The 23,345-nt window shown below is 36.0% G+C and overlaps 1 protein-coding gene across 1 annotated transcript in view; it reads left to right on the top strand.

Moving 5' to 3' along the window:
• DMXL2 (Dmx like 2) overlaps positions 1-23,345 on the top strand; it is a 145,315-nt gene that overhangs the window by 33,752 nt on the left and 88,218 nt on the right. Inside the window, 7 exon segments of the mRNA XM_006755995.2 lie at positions 984-1,109; positions 4,230-4,301; positions 9,029-9,107; positions 9,914-10,049; positions 11,234-11,300; positions 19,000-19,178; positions 21,420-21,603. Coding sequence (XP_006756058.1) covers positions 984-1,109; positions 4,230-4,301; positions 9,029-9,107; positions 9,914-10,049; positions 11,234-11,300; positions 19,000-19,178; positions 21,420-21,603 — 843 coding nt within the window.

Consider the following 23,345-nt stretch of genomic DNA (forward strand, 5'->3'; position numbering starts at 1 on the left):
ATGTTGAGGAGGGAATTTTCCAGGAACCTAATATGGTCTTATATTGTATTTTCCAGACCATATAGTTATGTTAGCCAGCATTTTTTAAAAATCATTTTTTTTTTTTTAACCTTTTTCTTTTTTTTTTTTTTGTGAAACCACTTTGGGTTTGTTTCCTATCTTTCTCATGCCCGGTAAGGCTGAGGAGAGTGGGCAGGCAGGCTGCATCACGGATTCACTTAGGCAGTTGATGAGTTTAAGTTTAGTAGTGTTTGCCTTAGTGCATGTAATTCTGTCTTGGGGGTTCATGTCTATTTAACTAGCTCTTTAAGCCATGTGGAATTGTATTGGAAAATGCATCTGATTCTGTTTTTCTCAAGCCTGGGTTCCTGGCAGCACAACTGCAACTTTTTTTTTTTAAATATATTTTATTGATTTTTCACAGAGAGGAAGGGAGAGAGATAGAGAGGTAGAAACATCGATGAGAGAGATACATCGATCAGCTGCCTCCTGCACATCTCCCACCGGGGATGTGCCTGCAACCCAGGTACATGCCCTTGACCGGAATCGAACCTGGGACCTTTCAGTCCGCAGGCCGATGCTCTATCCACTGAGCCAAACCGGTTTCGGCAGCACAACTGCAACTTTAAATGCTTTATTACTTTCAGATGGAGGTTTTATTCTTTAGGGTTTGCTGAGATAACTTTTGGAGAGAAGCTCTGAGCAGAATGACTTATGACCTGCAGGACAGTGTTTAAGAACTGAAAGAACACTTCTTTTTGTTGTTGTTAGTAGCAATTGTTTAATGATAATATGTGGAGTGCCATTACCCCATTTGTTTTATGTGAATTTTAATGTTGTTTGGAAATTGATATTCTTACATTAATTATTTTTTAAAAATGTGTCAGAGTATACATTTCAATAGCAACAAAATCTAAGCTAACTATTATATTATAATAATTCAAAAGTTACATACGTTACATATTGTAAAACTTTTTTTTTAGGCATATGGATCAGGCTGTGACATTGTTATTTTGGCAAGTGACTTTGAATGTGTGCAGATCATTCCTGGTGCTAAGCATGGAAACATCCAAGTCAGCTGCGTGGAGTGTTCTAACCAACATGGAAGAGTAAGGGATTTAATTACTTTATTAAATATCTCTTAATATATTTAACAGTCTCAAAATAGTCTTATCCTTTTATACAAGGCTTACCTACAATTTCCTATTAATATACCTTGCTCAGGTGGCTATTGAAAGGAGTGGGTGAAGTGATAGGTTGTATGCAAATTGTAGAGCCATTAAGCTGATGATGTGATAATTAATTGTTCTGCTGGTGTATTCTATCTTGAAATATCTGTGGGCTTCACAGTCCTGTATGTACTGATATTCTGTCAGTTAATAAATCTAGCAGCTATTAAGCCAACAGCAGGGAAGTAAACTTTTCTCTACCTAGCAGCCCTTATCTCTCCCAAATGATAATAACATTAAATTTTTATCAAGAAATTTAGCAAATTGTTAGTGTCTAATATAATATTTTTCATACAAAGGTACTTTATAAAGTTTCTATTATTATTATTATTATTTTTACTTAAATGAAATGCCTTCTTTATTGGAGGAAATTACCCCACAATTCAAGTTTCAATTACTTTAATGAAAGTTTATTTGGTGAATGAAGAATCTTAAAGTTCATTCCTTTACACTTTAAAAAAGAGGGCTTAAATTTCATCATGTGTATCCCTCCTCTAAAATTTCAAGCATAATGTACTCAAATTTTGGTTATATGTAAAGTAAATATAGCATATTGTATATTCTAGCAATTCAGTAAGGCCAATATTGTGTAGCAGGATTGAATTACTCTACAAGAATATGAAAATGAGATTTTTCTTGTAATAGTAATAATTTAAACAGTCTTAGTATTTTAGAAATTGTTCTTTACTGAGTAATAATAAATTTTATCAAAGATATATTAAATCATAGTATTCATGGTGATGGTGATAAATAGTAATCATGTAAGTTTATGCCAAATATATTATTCTACAACGTCTAATGTTCTTCCCTGCTGCTTGTAACAAGCTTTAAATTTATGTAAATGTACCATAATATGACAATCCAGTGACATAATTGACCAAGAATTGAAACACTGAATTTCCTGGTGTGTTCTGGTACTTGTTTGTTGTTTTTCTGATTCTTTTCTCATGGTTTTGCTTAAGCAACCATTGTTTACTTTTTAGGGAACACTGAGAGTGTCAGATTCTTCCATTAATCTTTTATTGCTCATTTCCCTAGGCTAGTGGTTAGCAAACTGTGGCTCTTTGGCCTCTTGAGTGTAGCTCTTCCACAAAATACCGACTTCTGCGCATGGGCCACGAAGTTTCAGTCGCACTGTACATGCGCGCCCGCACGTGATATTTTGTGGAAGAGTCACACTCAAGGGGCCAAAGAGCTGCAGTTTGCCAACCACTGCCCTAGGCCAAGCAAGGTAGCTTTAAACCCACCTAGAGATGTATGATAATTGTCAGAGATAAATTTTTGTAAATTATGTATGTGCTGGTGGATAATCACAATGAACATATTCTCTGGGAGCAAAGTTTTTTTTTTTTTTTTAAATATATTACTTTGGTGTCTATAACTATGTTTCTTCTTTTACTTACCTGGTTGATAGCCTTTAAAAAAAAATCCTCAACTGAGGATATGTTCATTTATTTTAGAGAGAGGAAGGGAGAGAAGGGGGAGAGAGAGAGAGAGAGAGAGAGAGAGACATCAATCGGTTGCTTCCCATATGTGCCCCAAATGCGGATCGAATGGCAACCTAGGTATGTGTCCTGACCAGGTATTGAACCTGCATCCTTTCAGTGTGCAGGATGATGTGTTAAGCCACACTGGCCAGGGCCTTACTGGTTGAAAGTAAAGAAGGCAAAATTGTGACATCTTTGATGTATTATCTTTTATTTCCTTCCTCTTTTATTTCCTTTATTCCCAGTCCTTGTGATAACTTTCACATTTATGACCTTGTGTTAGCCAGCTGTAATCATTCATTGACAAGTTGAATGTGATGATTCATAACACTTTTTGCCTAAGTATTACCTCAGCCAGGCATCTTACATAGCTTCCCCCCACCATTTTGGATGAAAAGCTTTTTCTTGGAAAGAATGTTAGATATTAATAACAATTAAAATCACTTTTTGGCATGAGAGTACTTTGAAATTACAGTGCACCTTTTTTAGCTGACCTTAAAAGAACATATACCTAATTTAGTTTTATAGGTTAAACCATAGGTCCAGAGGTGTCAAAAGGGATGGTTTTTGGTCTGTTCCCTATAGTTGATTCCCTCTTGCCAAGAGCAGGATGAACTAGGAAATGTCTTTCAAGGAATTATTGGAAAGCAGGCTCTGGTAGTTCCTAGGAACAGAGGGATTTATACTCTTACTCAGGTATGTGACCTAGAGCAAAGTCCCCCTGGCTCCCAAACCCCTAGCTAAGTCAGCTCTTTCTTCTCCAGTTTCAGCAGATGCCTCTCTTTCTCCTTGGCCCATTTTCTCTATTCCTTCTTCTAAAATCTAGATGGTTTTCCCAATTGATATTTTTGTTTGATGGTGTCATTAATATAATTTTATTTGACATATTTTAATGCCTATTATTCTTTGATGTCTTTTTCTACTTGTCATGGTTTTTATATATATATTTTTAAATATATTAGATTGATTTTTTACAGAGAGGAAGGGAGAGAGACAGAGAGCTAGAAACATCGCTGAGAGAGAAACATCAATCAGCTGCCTCCTGCACATCTCCCACTGGGGATGTGCCCGCAACCCAGGTACATGCCCTTGACCGGAATCGAACCTGGGACCCCTCAGTCCCCAGGCTGACGCTCTATCCACTGAGCCAAACCGGTTTCGGCCATGGTTTTTATATTTACTGGACTATGAAGTTTCTGATAGGTGTACCATTGAAATATATTTTTGTTAATAAAGTTATTTCAATATTAAAAAATACAAATTCTTAGAGAAAATGATTATTTCTTTGAATGGGTCAACCTTGTATTTGATACGTGAAATAAACCCTGCTGAAATTTTGATAACAGAAGAGATTCTTAAGTTCAGTAATTTTCCAATTATATTTATGAAAGGGAATAAACCATGAATACTGTTTTGGGATTGCATTGTATATAGTTTATACATTATTGTAACAAGAAGGTTATTGTTAATTTTCCTTCTCCTAAATATTAATGGTTTGTTCATTCTTTTTTAGATTGCAGCTTCATATGGTAATGCTGTTTGTATTTTTGAACCCTTGGGCATAAATTCTCATAAGAGAAATTGTGTAAGTATTAAATGATAATAGAAAACGTTTAGAATTCAGTTTAGAACCAAATCTATAGCAATAAAGAGCTTCTAAGGAGCTGGTGCTGACGGTGATCTGGAATATCAGTGGGAAGTAGGTCTGATGCTTTGGGGTGAGACCTTTTACATTCACTGGAAATATATCCCTATGGCTTTTAGGAACTCAGTTTTCTAGAAGGTTGCTAATTGAGATTTACCTTGTTAATTGGGATCTTTCCTAGTTGAACTATTATTTCTTGTCTAGATTACTAGTCTGTGATTTTATCCTTTTCTATTCTCACTGAAGCAGATTATGACACATCTCTGCTTAAAACTCTGTAATGACTCCATATTTCCCTCAGATTCAAAGGCAAAAAGCCTTAGAATAGACTAGTGCTTTTCTCCCAGCATCCACTTATTACTTCTCACAATTCATCTTGTACTATTCTTGCCCTCTCTGATATCATTCAGGCTCCACTGGCATTTTTACTGTCCTTTAAACAGTTATTCTCCTATCTTAGGGCTTTGCATTGGTTGTTCTTTTGTCTGAAATGTTCTTTCTCTAGATAGCTCCTGGACCAGCTTCTGCAGATACTTGAAATCTTTGCTCAGTAATACCTTGATCACCCTTTTAAAAATTGCACTTGCTTCTACACCTTTAACTCTCATCCTTGTATTTTTAACTTTTTTCCATAGCACTTCCCTTGTTTATTTACTTATTGTTTACTGTTTAGAACGTAAGCTCCATGGAAATAGGGAGCTTTGTTTTCTGTGTGTTCACTAATGCATCCAGTATTTAGAATCTATATTTGGAACATAACAGGCTCCTAAATATTTGTTGAATGAAGGAGTTAAGAGATTAGCTAAATTCACTTACCAGCTAAGTGCTCTAGCATACCACATTGAGAACCATTGAGCTTCATTCTGAGTGCTGTGTTTTATTTTATCTTAATGTTCAGAAAATCCCATATGATTAGAATTATTAACCCCTTTAAAAAACACTGCATGAATTGGAACTCCACCATCACTCACAAATAGTCAAATCTGCCAATGTGAAATTTGAATTTGCCAGTAATTTTTAAAAATATATATATTTTTATTGATTTCAGAGAGGAAGGGAGAGGGAGAGATAGAAACATCAATGATGAGAGAGAATCATTGATTGGCTGCCTCCTGCACGCCACCCACTGGGGATCGAGCCCGCAACCTGGGCATGTGCCCTTGACCAGAATTGAACTTGGGACCCTTTAATCCACAGGCTCATGCTCTGTCCACTGAGCCAAACTGGCTAGGGCTGCCAGTAATTTTTTAAAAAAGTATATATTCTTAAATACATTATAGCAAGTGGTTTTAATGTTTCATTAAATGTATACATTTGAGTTTCTTTTTAAATTTCCAAGAAATACCAATTAAAATTTTAGTCTTTTCTCTGTGATAGTTTTATGAAATAGATATCAAATTTTAGAGTGCTTAAGAGTCACCTTGAGTATTTATTAAAAATTCAGATTCCATGGCTGAGAGTGGGGGGTGAAGGGAGCCTAATATATGGTGACAGAAGATGATTTGACTTTGGGTAGTGGGTACACAGTGCAATATATAGATCTTGTATCATAGAAATATATACTTGAAACCTATATGATCCCATTAACTAATATCACCCTAATACATTTTTAAAAATTCAGAATCCAGGCTTCACTTCTAAATTTCTGCTATGTATTTAGCCCATAGATTATACTCCAAGAAATACTGAAGGAAAGAATATTAGATATGTTTATAGTTTTAGGAATGATTTAATTATTACTTTGAAATAGATCTGTTGAATAGTATTTAAAATACTGTTGTTCCCTAGCCAGATTGGCTCAGTACATAGAGCATTGGCCTGCAGACCAAAGGGTCCCAGGTTGGATTCCCATCAAGGGTACATACCTCTGTTGCAGACTCCTCCCCAGCTCAGGCCCTAGTTGGGGCTTGTGCAGGAGGCAACCAGTCGATGTGTTTCTTTCACATCAATGTTTTTCTCTGTTTTTCCCTCTCCTACTCTCTTTAAAAATCAATGGAAAAATATCGTCAAGGGAGGATTAACAAAAAAAAATAATAATCCTATCTAATAATAGACAAACATGGTAATTGACCATACCTTCGCTACACCTCCCATGGGCTAATCAGCACAATATGCAAATTAACCACCAACAAAGATGGCAGCTAATTTGCATACTGAAGGCAGGGTGGGACAGCACCATCCCGCCTGCCCCACCACCACCTGGGCCTGCTATCTGCGGCCCCAGGGCGGCGGGCGTCCTGTGTGCAACCCGACCCGGGGTGGCCAGGCGGGGCAGCAGCAATCCGCCGGCCCGCCCGGGCGTACCATGTGTGACCCGACCCAGGGCGGTGGGGCAGGACAGCATGACTCCTCTGTCACCCCAGCTTCCTCATCACAGCTCCCCTGGGGGCCTAAGCCTTTAGTCGGACATCCCCCGAGGGCTCCCTGGCTGCCAGAAGGATGTCTGATTGCAAGCTTAGGCCTGATCCTCCGGGGAGTGGGCCTAAGTCGACAGGTGGACATCCCCCAAGGGGTCCTGGACTGCAAATGGGCGCAGGCCAGGCTGAGGGACCCCCTCTGAGTGCACAAATTTTTGTGCACCAGGCCTTTAGTAAAAAATAAAATACTGTTGTGATTGTAGTCTGTTCAGCAGTGGCAGGGAAAATAACATTTCCCTGATTAAAAAACATAAAATTAGTTTTGGATAATAAAATTCAAGTTTTGCAGTTCTATTTTAAAATTATGGCTGTATATAAATAAATTATTAAGTAAATTAAATCTTAAATTATTTCACTGTTGAATACTCTATAATATGTTGAATATTATAAAGAGAGAGGGAATTACAATTTATTAATATTACTGTTCAAGAGGTTAATATATAACTTGCCCAAGGTCACACAGCTTTGCATTGCAGATTACTTTCACAAAAGGCCACTTTATATACTACAAAGAAACCAGAAACACCAATCAGAAAGGATATATGCACCCCTATGTTCATAGCAGCACAATTTACAATAGCTAAGATTTGGAATCAGCCTAAGCGCCCATCAGCAGATGAGTGGATTAAAAAACTTTGGCACATCTACACAATGGAATACTATGCTGCTCTAAAAAGGAAGGAACTCCTACCATTTGCAACAACATGGATGGAGCTGGAGAGCATTAGGCTAAGTGAAATAAGTCAGTCAGAGAAAGATAAATATCACATGATCTCATTTGTGGATTATAATGAACAACATAAACCGATGAACAAAAATAGATCCAGAGACAGAGAAGCATCAATCAGATGCTCAAACCTCAGAGGGAAGGCAGGGGAGGGTGGGGCTAAGGGATCAACCTAAGGACTTGTATGCATGGATATAAGCATAACCAATGTATACAGACATTGGGGGATGAGGGCATGAATGGGAGGATGGGGGGCAATGCAGGGATAAGGACACATTTGTAATACCTTAACCAATAAAGGAAAAAATAAAAAAAATTTAAAAATAAATTTCTTTTTACTTAGATACTATATGTAATGGAAAAGGCCTTGGACTTTTAACTTTAAATCTTCTTTCTACCTTTTAGAATGAAAATAGTTAAGAAAAAAGGATGGAAATTATTCAAATAAATTTAATATAGGTCAGGTTTGTGGATTTTATACTTTATGTAATTTAAATTTGTTGACTTTATGGGAGGTATATCTAGTTTTATTTTATACACTAGAGGCCCGGTGCACAAAATTCATGTGTGTGTGTGTGGGGGGGTGTCTCTCACAATCCGGGACCTCTTGGGGATGTCTGGATCAGGCCTAAACTGGCAGTTGAACATCCCTCTCGCAATCTGGGACCGCTGGCTCCTAACCGCTCACCTGCCTGCCTGCCTGATTGCCCTTAACTACTCTGCTGCCTGCCTGATCGCCCCAACCCCCGTGCCTGCCTGCCTCATCATCCCTAACCACTCTGCCTGCCTGCCTGATGGCCCCTAAACACTCGCCTGCCTGCCTGATTGCTCCTAACCTCTCTGCCTGCCTGCCTGATCACCCCTGACTGCCTCTGCCTCTGCCCCCACCACCACGGCTTTGTCTGGAAGGTCGTTTGGCTGTACAGTCTAATTAGCATATTATGCTTTTATTATTATAGATAGCACTTATTTCTAAGGTGCATTTATTTTGTTTTTATAAACACTCATTGAACATATGCATTCTAGCCATTATAGTGCTAAAGACAATTCCTGCTCTAGAAGAGTTATAATTTCATGGGAGAATCAGATACATGAAAACATAATAATTCAGTGTGACCAATGTTATAATGATAGAATGTAAAAAGTGCTAGGAGTGCTGCTAGGATGTCAGAAAAGTCTTCACAGCAGAGGTGATGATTTAGCCAGGTCCTGAGGTAAGCATAGGAATTTGCAGGTGGAGAAGAGAGGAAAAGCTGTGTTAAGTATAAGAATGTGTTTATAGGCATGGAAAGAAGCCTGAGAGAACATGCTTTGCTTTGGCAGGGCAAACAGTTAGATATGGTAGAATAGATAGTAATTGGAACTCTTGGAATTTTTCAAAAGAACAATATTTTGAAAATAATAGTGAAATATTTACATCTTTATTTTAGATCATAAGGTCTTAAATTGAAGAAAATGATGCAGTGTTTGTGGATATTATTTTCAAAACATACCTTTGTCTTTTTTCTCTTTATATGTTTCAGCAACTCAAGTGTCAGTGGCTTAAAACTGGGCAGTTTTTTTTGAGTTCCGTGACATACAATTTAGCATGGGACCCTCAAGGTATTCAGTAGTTCTATTTAGAAGTTATGAAAAGTGGATAATTTGTTTAAAATGCATGACTACAATGTGATATAATAAGAAAGTGATCAACTGTAAAATTTATTTTTGCTAGTGAATGAATGTACATTTTTCCTTCTTGGTGCATACTGCTTTATACAGTGGTGAATTTACTCTTAGTTCTATGCTTTCCCCCTGCCTTTGAATATTGTATTTTAAGAGCAGCGATGATTTGTTTCTTTAGTGAACATGTACTGCATTTTATCCTTAACTGTATTTATTAAGAAAGAAAATCAGAAATTAAATAGGACCAAAAAAACTCCTATTTCATTTTGTTATTTGTATTTCAGGAAGTTATTCTCTTTAATTTTGAAAGATTAGAAACCTCTAATGATAATGGCTTTTGTCCCACTTAACATTCACAATTAAATTAATTTTTATATTCCAAGTAGAAAAACAAATTTCATTAATTTTTAGTTATGTCTTACATCTTGACAACATCCTATGTGGTATTTTTTTTGGTCTCTTTTTTAAAAAATTCTACTTTGCGGTTATTTTTTAAAAAAGATTTACCTGATATAAGCTCTTTCTCAGTAAAGCTTTTTGTTTGTTTGTTTTTGTTTTGTTCTCAAGTTTCTGCCAAGAACTACTCTTCCTTGTGTAGTGGAGTCTTAGAGCTTTAAAATGGATATGTCCCAAGTGTTTTGCATAGAAAATACTGCTTATTTTTTACAATATAGTTTAGAAGCTCATGTGTATGTTCTTTCTCTAATTTTTGCTTATTTATCAGAACATTCTTTAATTTTCAGATAACAGATTGTTGACAGCAACTGATTCTATTCAGTTGTGGGCTCCTCCAGGAGGTGACATTCTGGAAGAAGAGGAAGAAATTGATAATAAAATTCCTCCTGTTTTAAATGATTGGAATTGCATCTGGCAGTGCAAGTTAGTATCTAACTCTGTTGTTGTGTTTGTTAACTTTTAAAAAACGTTGCCTAAAATATATTACCTTTCACAATCATCTTTATTTTTTGATGGCACCATTGCATTTAGAAGCCTAGAGAGTAGAATTTTTCTAACCAAAAGTCATTATAATACATCCTTCAATCTGTACTATAGTTGGTTGTTTAAGAAAAGGACTAAAATGTTTTCATAGTATAACCTCAGGACTTGGGTTGACAGGGTTGGTACATAGGAATTACCCATTAATGGAAGAGATGCGGATGGTGAGGGGGAAGGGAAAGATGTGATGAAAATTGCCAGCCAATCTTTCAAGTGGAAGAATGGCTGAACTATTAACAGTGTGGGTTATGTGAAGGGGACCAACTAGCCAGGGAGGAGGATGACCTTAGTTTTAAACATGGTATATTTAGGATGTTGATGGGACTTGTAGGTGGGGATATAATTTATACATTTTAATTACACTTCTTTTTGGATTCCTAAAGTAAATTCTGCATTAGTTTTAATTAATTGTATTTTTAAGGTGGTGATATATTTTATTTTTAGAGTGTTGAAAACACTCTTGTTCTGATTATGTTAACACATTGTATGCAGGAAATGTGTTTATACATTTTACGTTGAGTGGTAGTAAGTAGAGCGCAGGACACATATTAATACGTTTTTTATAGACTAGCGGTAGAATGCGGATAACGTATAAATACATAAACTAAAGTTATCGTAATTTTACTGAACGTTGCCATTTGCACAAAAAATTAGCAAAAATGGCCCACGCCACGCGCCACCTGTTAGCGCACGATAAAAACTACCCACAAACAATGTGTTAAAAAATCTTATTTTGACCATCGTATATAATTAAAGGGTAATATGCAGATTGACCCTAATGGCAGAACAACTGGAAGTGACGTGCACTGACCACCAGGGGGCAGATGCTCAACACAGGAGCTTCCCCCTGGTGGTCAGTGCGCTTCCATAGGGGGAGCGCGGCTAAGGATGTCCGACTAACTCCCGTGGGGAGTGGGCCTAAACTGTTAGTCTCTCGGGCTGCGTGAGAGGGTGCAGGCTGGGCTGAGGGACCCCCTGAGTGCATGAATTTTCATGCACCGGGCCTCTAGCTTATATATACAGTGTCTCAGAACTTTAAAATGTTAACTGTTTAACCTTTTTTTTAGAACTGCAGTATCTGTACATTTGATGGAATGGTCCCCTGATGGTGAATATTTTGCTACTGCTGGAAAGGTAAAGGACCAAACAAAACAGAAACAAAAGAAACAAGACAAAGATGTTTCTATTCATTTTCATTTTCAGTTTTCTCATCTGTAAAATTGGGATAATCTTACTCTTCAAAGCTGACCTGAGGAATAATAATAGATTTGTAAAAGATTAGGTATGTTTCCTGTAGGTAATAGGCAGTGGGAAATAATGGCTATTATTCTTATTTCACCTTTTAAAAAGTCTATATTTTTAAAAATTAATGTTTATCTTTCCGAAATAGCATGTGTGCATAATTTAAGAAGTTAATGAGTACCACTAGAATCACAATGAAAAGAAGCTATCCTTCCTTGAGGCAATTATTTGTCATATTGCACATTTTGGCACTTCCTCCCATGTTCCTAAATAACTTGCTTTTGCTCCCATTTCTTGATTCTTTTTCCTTCATTTTTATGTATCTCCTCTTGGAAGCTGAGACTTTAGTTCTCTAGCTGATGATTCTAACCCTCTCTCTACTTCTAGCATGTACATACATTCACTTCCCTTCCTCCTGTCTTCCTTATGTGGGTATCTCATAATTTTGCATAAATCAGTATTTATTGTTCACATTATTGATTGTGAAAAATATTCTTCACAGAATAATTACTTTGGTGTTAATAATTACTTTGTTTTACTCTTTGCTTAGTTTTCTGCACACCTAATTCATCTCCTAAACCTCTGACAGTTTCTGAACCTTCTCTCATTACAACCCCACATAGGAAGTAGATATTGTTTTCTTTGCTCCAATCTGGGTTATGCTCTCCACGTCTAAAGTAGCAGACCTATAATTTTGGGGTTTTCTTTTAGCAATCTTAGGAGATTGTCTTTGCCTATCTCCTTTGTTATATTCCCTGTTTCTTAGCATCATTTATCTTCCTCTCTCCTTGATGAAGATACCTTTTAATAGGTTCCTTAGAAAAATTGGAGGGGGAAAACATTTTGAGACCTTGCAAATCTGAATAAATATTTCTTCGGCTTTTATGTTGATTTGGCTGGGCAGAGAATTGGGTTGAAAATATTTTTCCCTCAGAATTTTTTAAGTCATGGTTCTATTGCCTCTTAGCTTCCACTATTGCCATTTGAGAAGTACAGTGCCATTATGACCATACTGACCCATCTTCAGCTTATAGAGGTTTTGAGAATTTTTTTTTATAGTGTCACATGTCTGAATTCTCAAATGATATAATGTTTAGTTCTACATAGTTTTGGATTTAAAAAATGATACCATATAATTACTGAAATACAACTTAAAGATATTAAAACAAAAATTTGTTATAATAGCCATAATGTACTTTTAAATTAATGCATTCAATAAAAAATTACATTTAAAAATCACAAATTAAAATTAAATTGTATTTTTATTATGGAATTAAAACTTCCATATTACACTTTATAAGGCAAGGATAGGTTTTCTAAGAACACCAGAATTTACTCAAGGCTTTTGGGTTAATCTCTATTTGTGGAACACTCAACTGTTTGGTGGCTGAAAAATTACTTGGCACAGAGGTAGTTGCTCAACAGTTGATGACAGTACAAACAGGAAGAAAGTACAACATTGTAGACAGAGAGACTGCAATCATGTGTAGTAGTTTAGCAGTAAACTAAGTAATAACTCACAATTTCAAAGTACTGAGGAGTATACAAATTATTTTGAGATATCTGCAGAACTATAATGTAATTTTAAGACATCTGTGATTTTTGTTAGAGACAGTCATATGTACTGCTCATATTACTTTGGTTTGCTTATATCATAACTGAAGTTTAACATTAGTGATTTTATAATTAACAATTATGAAAATAGAAACATAATTTAAAAATTTTTTTAACCAAGGAGTGAGGATATTTTTGCAATTGATTTTTAAGAGAGAAGTGGAAGGGAGGGAGGAGGAGAGAGAGGGAGAGAAGCATCATGTGAGAAAGACATTTTGATTGGTTGCCTCCTGCACATGCCCTGGCTGGGGAGGGCAGAGAGGGAATCTACGTCCCCATGACCAGAATCCAACTTGTGACACTCCCTCGGAGCACAGAGAGAGAATCATTGATTGGCTGCCTCCTGCGTGCCCTTGACTGGAATCGAACCTGAGACCCTTCAATCTGCAGGCCAACACTCCACTGAGCCAAACCAGCTAGGGTCCTAAGCACCCCCTTTAAAATTGCATTCTGTCTCTGTACGTTCTGTTCCCTTTGACTACCTTAATTAACTTGTAGCATTTATCACTAGGAGTCTGTATTAGTTTTTTTGTTATGGCACAAATTACCACAAATTTAAAAGATTAAAACCACACATTATCTGAGTTTTTCTGGGTTAGGTGTCTGGTCATGGCTCAGCTGGGTGCTATGATCAGGGTCTCCAAAGGCTGCAACAAAGGTGTCAGCTGGGCTGAATTCTTAACCCTGAGGCGTGTCTAGGGCAGAATACTCTTCCATACTCGCTTAGGTTGTTGGCAGAATTTATTTCTTTGTATGAGTGAGGACTTGGCCTTTTACTGGCTGTTGGCTGGAGCCTCTTTCAGGCCTGAGGCTGCCTGCAGTTCCTTGTCACGTGGGCTTCCTCTCCTCTCCCTGTTCCTCTTCTTCTCTACCTCTGGCTCTCCCTCTCCCCACTGGCTTTCCTTGCCCTCCTCCTCCCCTCACGAATATAAAGCTACCTAAACAATTTGGCAAGGCAGAAAGTAAGGAGCCAAAGGAAAAAAGTAGAAAATACAGATTAAAGTAAATAAATTAGAAGAAAAAAATTAAATTAGATTTTAAAAACAAACACTGAAAATTTTGATAAGCCAGTTCAGTAACCTACAAATTAAAAAATTGGATAGAATGTAGAGCTACAGAAAGAATTTTTCACTAAGTCTGAAAAGCAAGGTTAATAAAGCTAAAACTGTTAGGAGAATTATAGGAAAAAACTAGGCAGTCACCTTTAATCTTTAAAAACTAGTATTCCATTACTGTTAAAACTTTACCATGAAAAACGCCTGCCTACAAATTTGTTCTTTTTTGCTCGTATTCCTTAGGGTTACCATATGCTCATGAATGATTAGTAAAGTTAGTCATTCTTTGATTTAATGAGTCCATAGTAGGTAAACCATGATGATTTAGTATAGGACCAATCAGTGTGCCCAGAAAGCTATTCTAGATTCATACTGGAATGCAGCTTTATAATATTCCTGGTTAGTCATTGCTCTGACATCAGCTTTGACATTGTTGTGCATGCTGTCGTGTATCATTTGAAGCATGTATTCCTACCTTCTTCCAAATAACATTAATGGGCACTATGATTATAGGTAGGTATTGTATACACTTACATTTTCCTTAAAAGATGTACTTTGACATATATATCGTATGATATCCTCTTTATCATGGAACTAACTTGTCCAAGAAAATGTATTTCAGAATTCTAGCAATTTATATTTGCAAGGATACAAGAATCACAGTTGTATTTACATCATGATAGACTCTTAATATGCAATATATATGTATATGTATATATACTTTGCCTCTCTCTATTTGATAGTGCATTTTTTTAGGGAAAACTAATTTGAAATTATACCTGAAATTAACCTTCATGTGTTTGGCAAGTATTTTTTTGAACTCCACCACATATCTGGAACTCTTCTATGTGCAACCTCCTGATGAAGAGGACAGATAAGGTTCCTGTCCTCATGCAACATAACTTGAGGAAAGACAGAGAAAATATTGTATATTAATAAGTGCTATCCAGAAAATTAACACAGGATGATATAGTGTGACTTGATGTCTGTAAATGATGATCTTTTTTTTTTAACTTTTATTGATTTCAGAGAGGAAGGGAGAGGGAGGGAGAGATAGAAACATCAATAATGAGAGAGAATCATTGATCAGCTGCCTCCTGCACCCCCCTCCCCCACTGGGGATCGAGCCCACAACCTGGGTATGTGCCCTTGACTGGAATCGAACCTGGGACCCTTCAGTCTGCAGGCTGAGACTCTATCCACTGAGCAAAACCAGCCAGGGTGGTGTCGGTGACCTTTACAGAGGTTTTTCTGGGGAAATAACTTGAAACTGAGAACTGAATACTAGGAAGAAGGAAACTGTGAAGTTCAGAGGAAAGAGTACTTTTGGCCAAGGGAACACCAAGTGCAAGTGCTCTGACATAGGAATTAGTAGGGCTATTAAAGAACAACAGAAGACTGGAGTATAGTGACTACGTCAAAGTTTCAGATGCTTCCAGGTAGGATATAAGTGGGACTTTCCTGGAGAGATCAGAGTTAGAGATAGAGAGTTTAATTCATTAGCCAAAAGACAGTGCTTAAAGTTATTGTCCAGTTGAAATTAACTAGGGAGAAAATGTGTGATGGAAAAGAGAGTGGGGCTCAGGATGAAGTCCCAGAACCCTGAAAATCAAAAGTGGGGAAAAACTGGCGAGAAGCATACAAAGGATGCTGAGAGGCAGGCCCACTACGAAGGAAAACCAGCAGAGAATGTGACATGAGAGAAGTCAGCCGGAAAAAATTTCAAGAAGGAGAAAATAGTTATAATTCTGTCAAATGATCTTGAACAGCGGTTGCCAACCATTGGTCCGTGGACCACTGGTGGTCCGTGAGGTCTGAAAGATTGGCGACCTAGATCTAGGATACACGGGAGAACAGTGTGAACCTGTGTAAATAGGATAGGCTACCTGTTTGGCACAAGTTAAAATATAAATATAACCATTTTTAGAATCATAGGATTGTAATGGTCTTAGAGGCCATAGAAAGAAGCTGAGGTCTTTGGGAGGTACTTTAAAAACAGTTAATTACTCGTGAAAGATGGTCGGTATTCATTGTCTGAATATCTTCTGAATATTTGAACTTTTATCCTTAATGAATCTGAAAGAAGCCTTTGTACTTCCAACAAAAATAAATAATGAGACTAAAAGCACATCCTTTTAAATGGGGCAACTAGATTTTAAGCCTCATTTTTTTTTATTCCTGTAATTTTATTAATAATGCATAAATCACTTATGGATAGGCATCACCAACTTGACTAACCTATCTTTATTAGCTATTCTGTGGAAGAAGTTTTTCTTATTTTTATCTGACTCAATGCCTGTTCATAAGCAGGTTAAAAATGTCATCTTGGATCCCACATTTACACAATATATTAATCTAACTTATACAGACAGAATATTTTTATTTTAAAAACCTTAAAAATATCACTATTCTTCAAATTTTAAAACACTTGCTCAAGTTGCTTTCTAGGTTTAGATGCACAGAGGGCTGACAATCAAAGAAACAATAAATAAAGATATCTGTGAGGCTGTTCATCAGTTCTTTTTTGATGGCAGGGGCCTCACACTAGTACATAAAAAATAAAATTTAGAGTGAAAAAAATACTTTTATTTCTTAAATTTTTATTCCTTAATGTCCACATTAATAAATCTTAAAATCTATATAGATTTTAAGTATCTTAAAGGCAGTTCTGTTTGTATACTCTGTCTTCTTTTTTAAAAACATTTTTATGGCACACAACCTTAGCAGTTGATTTTTTTTTCATTGTATTAGTCATGTTTACCTAGCTTCTTTTTAAAAATTTATTTATTTATTTTTAATTGATTTCAGAGAGAGGAAGAGAAAGGGAGAGAGGGATAGAAACATCAATGATGAGAGAGAATCATCCACTAGCTGCCTCCAGCATGCCCCCCACCGGGGACCGAACCCGCAACCCAGGCATGTGCTCTGACTGGAATTGAACCATGACTTCCTGGTCCATGGGTTGATGCTCAACCACTGAGCCACACCGGCCGGGCTACCTAGCTTCTTATATTCAATTCTCCTAAGACTAAGTGTTTCATAATATTTATGGAAAGATAAGAATGCCTTACTTGTAAAGGGAATTCATAAAATGTGTCATGGATTTTAAAAACTTATTTCCTCACATTTTTTATAAGATACCACATCTAATTAAGATCCTCTTGATTAAAAGAACAGAAACTAACTCTGTCATGCTGGCATTCTCCCCACCCCCCCACAATCTGTTCTGCTTCTGTTAATAAAGCCAAATCTGTCTGATTTGATGAAACAGCTGGTAGCGGTGTGATCCGCCACTAGAAGGCATTTTCCACCGCCTCCACTACGTACGACAGGGTTTCAGTTCATGTTGTGGGACTCAAATCCAATTACCTTCAGGATTTTTAATATTACAGTTCATTGAGCACTTTCAGTGGTAAGATCTATTTTTTATAAGTGTGATAAATTAAATTTTTCTTGGGCTTAAGAGTATTTTAACTTTTTATCTGAGCTTAAAGTTTTACTTATTAAAGAAACTTTTATCTTCACAAGATATATGATTAAATCTTTGGGTGAAGAATTATTTTGCTTGCTTATATTATATATAGGTGATTGCTATGTCAGTATATCTGTATTCTAAAGGTGATGTAATTTTCCATTGTATGAATGAATGTACCATAATTTAGTTTAACCACACGACTACTAATGAACATTCAGGCTCCAGTTTTTTCTGTTGCTATTAAAATGAACATCCTTACGTTAATCTTCTGCTATTTTCTTTTTATAATAAATTTTATTGAGGTAAAATTAGCATAAAGTGTATTTTAAGTGTATAGCCCAGTAAGTTTTGACAAATTTATAGATCCACATTATCACCCCCACCATCAAGTTATAGGACATTTCCATCGTCTCAGATGGTTTCCTTTTATCCCCAATTAATTCACTTTCATCCTTAGTGTCTGATAATAGCTACTCTGTTTTCTATCATTATTGATTGAGTACCATTTTTATCTAGTCCAGGTAAAAATATTTGGACCTATACACACTTTTCAGGAATACATAATCTCATTGTTTCTTAGAGATTGATATTTTTGCATAAATGATAAAATTTTATTATTTTCCTTAATGCACTTTTTACATTAAGGAGAAAGCACTATAAAGTAGATAGTATGTTAAATAAGATATAATTATATAGGCCTATAACAAAATTGTTAGAACTAAGTAAAATGATAAAGTCAGTGCCTGTTGTTATACCTGCAAATATCTTATGTAGGCATGGAGGTGATTCCTGACAACTGCCTAAATGCTTTCTTGTCATTTGGAGTAAAGATCAGAAAACTGTGGCCCAGGCACCAAGCATGGTTTTATATTTTTAAAAGTTGTAAGAAAAAAATCAAGAAGAATTTGTGTCAGAGGCTGTATGGTCCACAAAGGCTAACTTACTCTCTGGCCCTTTACAGGAAGTTTGCTGATTCGTGACTTAGAGTAGGAAACAATTCACATTTAAAAAGGGTTTGTTTCACCCTTACAGATCTCTTGAAAAAGGAAAGGATGATGACAGCGGCTGATAACACAGCATCTTTCTTATTCTTTATCTTATTCAAGGGGCTGACATCTGGTTTCAGACTCTTCCTCTAAAGTTACCCATGTATATTTAAATGGTGGAACTTGGCATCAGCCTCTATTTGAAAAACTACCATTATGCAGAGAAGATTGATAATGATGAGTAAATGGTCCTTTTATTTTTCAAGAATAGTATTCTTTAGAATAATATCGTTTTAGATTTGGTTTTGTAGTATACACATATAGTACACATTAATTTTGTAATATGTATCACATATTAGTGTTTTATATATATTGCTTAATTTTAAAGCTTCTTCAAACCACTTAAGTATTGAATTATGTATGTGTAAATTAATTTTATGCTCACCTATATATTTTTGCAGGATGATTGTCTTTTGAAAGTATGGTATCCTATGACTGGATGGAAGTCTTCAATTATACCTCAGGATCATCACGAAGTGAAAAGGAGACAGGCATCTACCCAATTTTCCTTTGTTTATTTGGCACATCCTCGAACTGTGACAGGTTTTTCATGGCGTAAAACTAGCAAGTATATGCCCAGGTTAGATAAATGTATCATATAATTTCCATTTGTATCCTTACATGTTTATAAAAATAATGAAAACAATGTTCTTTTTACTGCATTGACATGGTGGCAATTAAGAGCATAGGCTCTGGTGTCAACTGCCTGAATTCAGATCCTGCTGCTATTGTTACTATCTTCATGAACTTTTGACTAACATTTTTTTCTTTAATTTTTAAAAAATTGATATTTAGAGAGAGGAAGGGAGGGAGGGAGAGAGAGAGAGAGAGAGAGAGAGAGAGAGAGAGAGAGAGAAAGAAAGAAACATACATCAATGTGAGAGAGAAACATCGATCGTTTACCTCCTGCATATGCTCTCTGACTAGGGATTGAAACCTCAACCTGGGTATGTGCCCTGATCAGGAATTGAGCCCCGCCATCTTTTTTAAAAATATATTTTTATTGACCTAGCTGGTTTGGCTCAGTGGATAGAGCGTCGGCCTGCGGACTGATGGGTCTCAGGTTTGGTTCCAATCAAGGGCACATGCCCGGTTGAGAGCTCGATCCCCTGTGGGGTGCAAGCAGGAGGCAGGCAATCAATGATTCTCTCTCATCATTGCTGTTTCTGTCTCTCTCTCCCACTTCCTTTCTCTCTGGAATCAATAAAATATATTAAAATATATTTATTTATTTATTGATTGATTGATTGACTGCCACCATTTGGTGTACGGGTCAATGCTCCAACCATCTGAGCCACACTGGTCAGGGCTACTAAATTTTTGAAGTTCTCTATGCCTCAGTTTTTCTCTCTGTAGAATAAGGGTAGTAATAGTACCTACCTCAGGAGTTATTGTGAGACTACAATGTGTTAGTGTATGTGAATGCTTAGTATAGGCCTTTGTGCGTAGTATGTACTCAGAGAGTGTTAGCTGGTATTGTTAGCAGCAGTAGTTGAGCATTCTAAGAAGGAAATGTTTGCAAGTAACAGGAAAGCACACACTAAGGGGAAATAAAATATAAATAAACTGCCAGTAATACACATGGTGGAGAAGCATGTCATATACAGTGAACCAAGTGGCCAGGTATTTTTTAGGGCTATCAGCAAGACCTTAAAGGATTTATTATTATAAGTTTTTCCTCATTGTTACAGCATGTTTTGAAAGTATTTAGACGTTAAATAAACTACGAAACAGCTCATGCAAATGATTCCTGTATAATATACACAGTTCTATAAAAGCTTGCTTAGAAATCTGTATTTATTCTTGAAGGAGGGTTATTTCATCTGCTAAATATATCTGAGGTCTGTTTACAACTGATGGGAAATACAGCACACATGGTAGAGATGCTCAGTAAATGATAACATGGGGAATTTATACATTTTTGGAATCTGAATGAAAGGTTTATTCTTCTTAATTATTTGCATCTATTGAAAACATTTGAAAAACACTCTCCCTTTGAGATTCTATGTAAGCATTTTTTTAAAAGGGAGAATTTTTTCGTTGTTCTTTCATGACAAGGTATTAAGTCACTTAAGCTGCTTGATGCTGTGACATTTTTGCTTATAATGGAAATTGATTTATAGTTTGAAATGATATGCTCTTTACAGTTTTATTGTGAAGATGCTTATTTGTTTACCTATTTATAATTATTTAGATTATAAGAAGGATGATGCAAAATGATGTAGCTGCTGCCCTGTCACATAGTTTAATTACTTTTAGTGATCTTTTATTATGGTCATTCTGTAATTTGTAATGATTAGGTTTTCTTTTGCTGTTTGTTTTGTTTTGTTTGGAAGATATTAATGTTTCTCTCTAGAGCCTAGTTTTTAAAGCAGCACATATGTAATCTGGCATTATCTTCTGTTTCCTTTGTCAAGACCATTTCCTAATTTTTATGATGATCACAGCAATACAGTGTATGATTTCAAGTTAATTGACCACTTTTTTTCCCATACAGTGTGATTTTTAAAGCAATTGGAAGAATACTGTATTGTTACTTAGCTTAGCTGTTTGAGGCTTGTTCCTATTTTATGGTAATTGATTGCAGTCCTATATCCAACTTCCTACCCTGTAGGTATGAGCAGATGATAAATGGGTCTTAATGAAAGTGTGAAATAGTGGAAATCCATTCCATTATTGGAAAAATAACTACCCATAAGTCATACTGTTAGTTTGACACTAAAGTCATCTTTATATGTGAAGAGCCAAGTATTAATAGCCTTTAATTAATTGATGGTGTTGATATTCCGAGTTACCTTTGTTTATTTCTCTTTGTCATTAGAGGTTCTGTCTGTAATGTGTTGTTAACTTCATGCCTTGATGGTGTCTGCCGGCTCTGGGCAGAAACCTTGTTACCAGAAGACTGTCTCTTGGGTGAGCAGATTTGTGAGACCACCACTTCCAGCATTGCCGGCAACCTTACTCATGCTGGGAAACACAAAGACAGAATACAACACGCTCTAGAGGTATTATATTGTTTAAGATGGTAAATGAATTTTAAAGATATGTGTGCCTATAAACTGAGATCAGATAATGCATATGGTATATGTAACGACAAAATTAATAGCAGAGAAATATCACTTATTTTATGCTTGTTAAATTACTCTTTATACCATTTAGAAACCAACTACAGATAGTAATGATCAGACATATAATCTAGATAAATAATATAATTTTAATTCTTTCATTTTTAGTGTCAAATGTGAAAATCTACTGGAGTAAGCAGCTTTGATTAGTAAAACAACTAAATGTAGCTTTACTTTTTCTTGAAATTAGTCATAATTAAAAATATTTTGCTTGTTTCATGAGGGTTAAATTTTACTTTTATTGTTTTAATTTTAAAAATGACTTGATTCTTAAGAATAAAGTGAAGATATTAGATGTAAGTGAAGTTATATCATTGCTTTACAATTTCCATGGTTTAGTATTTTGAAAGTGGAAAGTTTAATATTTTTCCAATACTTAAATGTAATACATATGAAATAGATGTGCTTTCTAAGAAATTAAATTATTTATAATATAGTGTAAACTGTTGTATCTATTGTGATTAGAGAATAAAATGAGAAAAACGCATTATTAGAAATTACCAGAAATTTATTCTAGTAAACTTAATTATTGATTTTCTTAATTTTTCATGTGACTTTTTATTACATAAAGAATATGTGCTTATTCTATAATTAGGTTAGGAAAAGGAAAAATATGCATTTGGTAATGCCACTCTTCCAGTTATGTGTATATATGTACTTTTCTTTATTTACAGTATTGAGACCTATTTTAAAATAGTTTTATAACTTGCTTTTTAAATTTAATGTGTTACCTCTCTACATTCTGATTAAATATAAACTAGAGGCCTGATGCATGAAATTCATGCAAGAGTAGGCCTCCGCAGCCACAGCGGCTACCTGGATCCCTCGATCCCGTGGCTGCAGCTCCAGCTTCGTCCAGAAGGTCTTTTAGAAGAATGTCCGGTCTAATTAGCTTATTATGCTTTTATTATTATAGATTATACATTTCTATTAACACTCTAGTAGTTGCACAGACAAAATGGCTTTGCTGTTTCAGCAAGCTAAACTATTACTTGGGTTTGGCTAAGGATGTTATAGATAAAATTTTATATAAAGTATGCCTGCTCTGAAATGAGCTGTGATCGGGTGCTATTTATACATTTTCCCCTCAACATTTAAAGCATAAATGAAATTAAAAGCAGAAGTCAGAACAGTTAAAGTTACATTTGCTTTGATACTGATTTTCATTTAGTGGGAAAAGTGCTTAATTTATTTACTACATAGTTACAGTAATTTATACTTATGTAACATATTTTCTCTTTTAATTATATATGAGCTTTTAGAGACTATAAGAGATTTTAGACTTCTTTGTACTTAATATATTGTTTTATAAGTGTTCGTTAAATTGAATTACTAACTGCTATCTATCTATCTATCTATCTATCTATAAAAAGCTAGCAACTGGAACGCCATAACGACCACCCGCTGGCTGGTCCCACCCCCAATGGGCCCTCACCAGCCCATTCAGCCAGCAGCCCTCCCCCCAGCCAGCTCTGCCCCCGATCAGCCCCCCACTCCAATCAGGGGCAGGGCTGACTGGCCAACTACCTATGGCCCCTCCCCCATGCCACTGGCCCTTGATAAGCCCCCACACTCCATTTGGGAGCAGGGCTGGCCTGCCCCTAGCCCCTCCCCATGGCCGG

Source organism: Myotis davidii, unplaced genomic scaffold (genome assembly GCF_000327345.1).
Source record: "Myotis davidii unplaced genomic scaffold, ASM32734v1 scaffold132, whole genome shotgun sequence".
Taxonomy (NCBI): Eukaryota; Metazoa; Chordata; class Mammalia; order Chiroptera; family Vespertilionidae; genus Myotis; species Myotis davidii.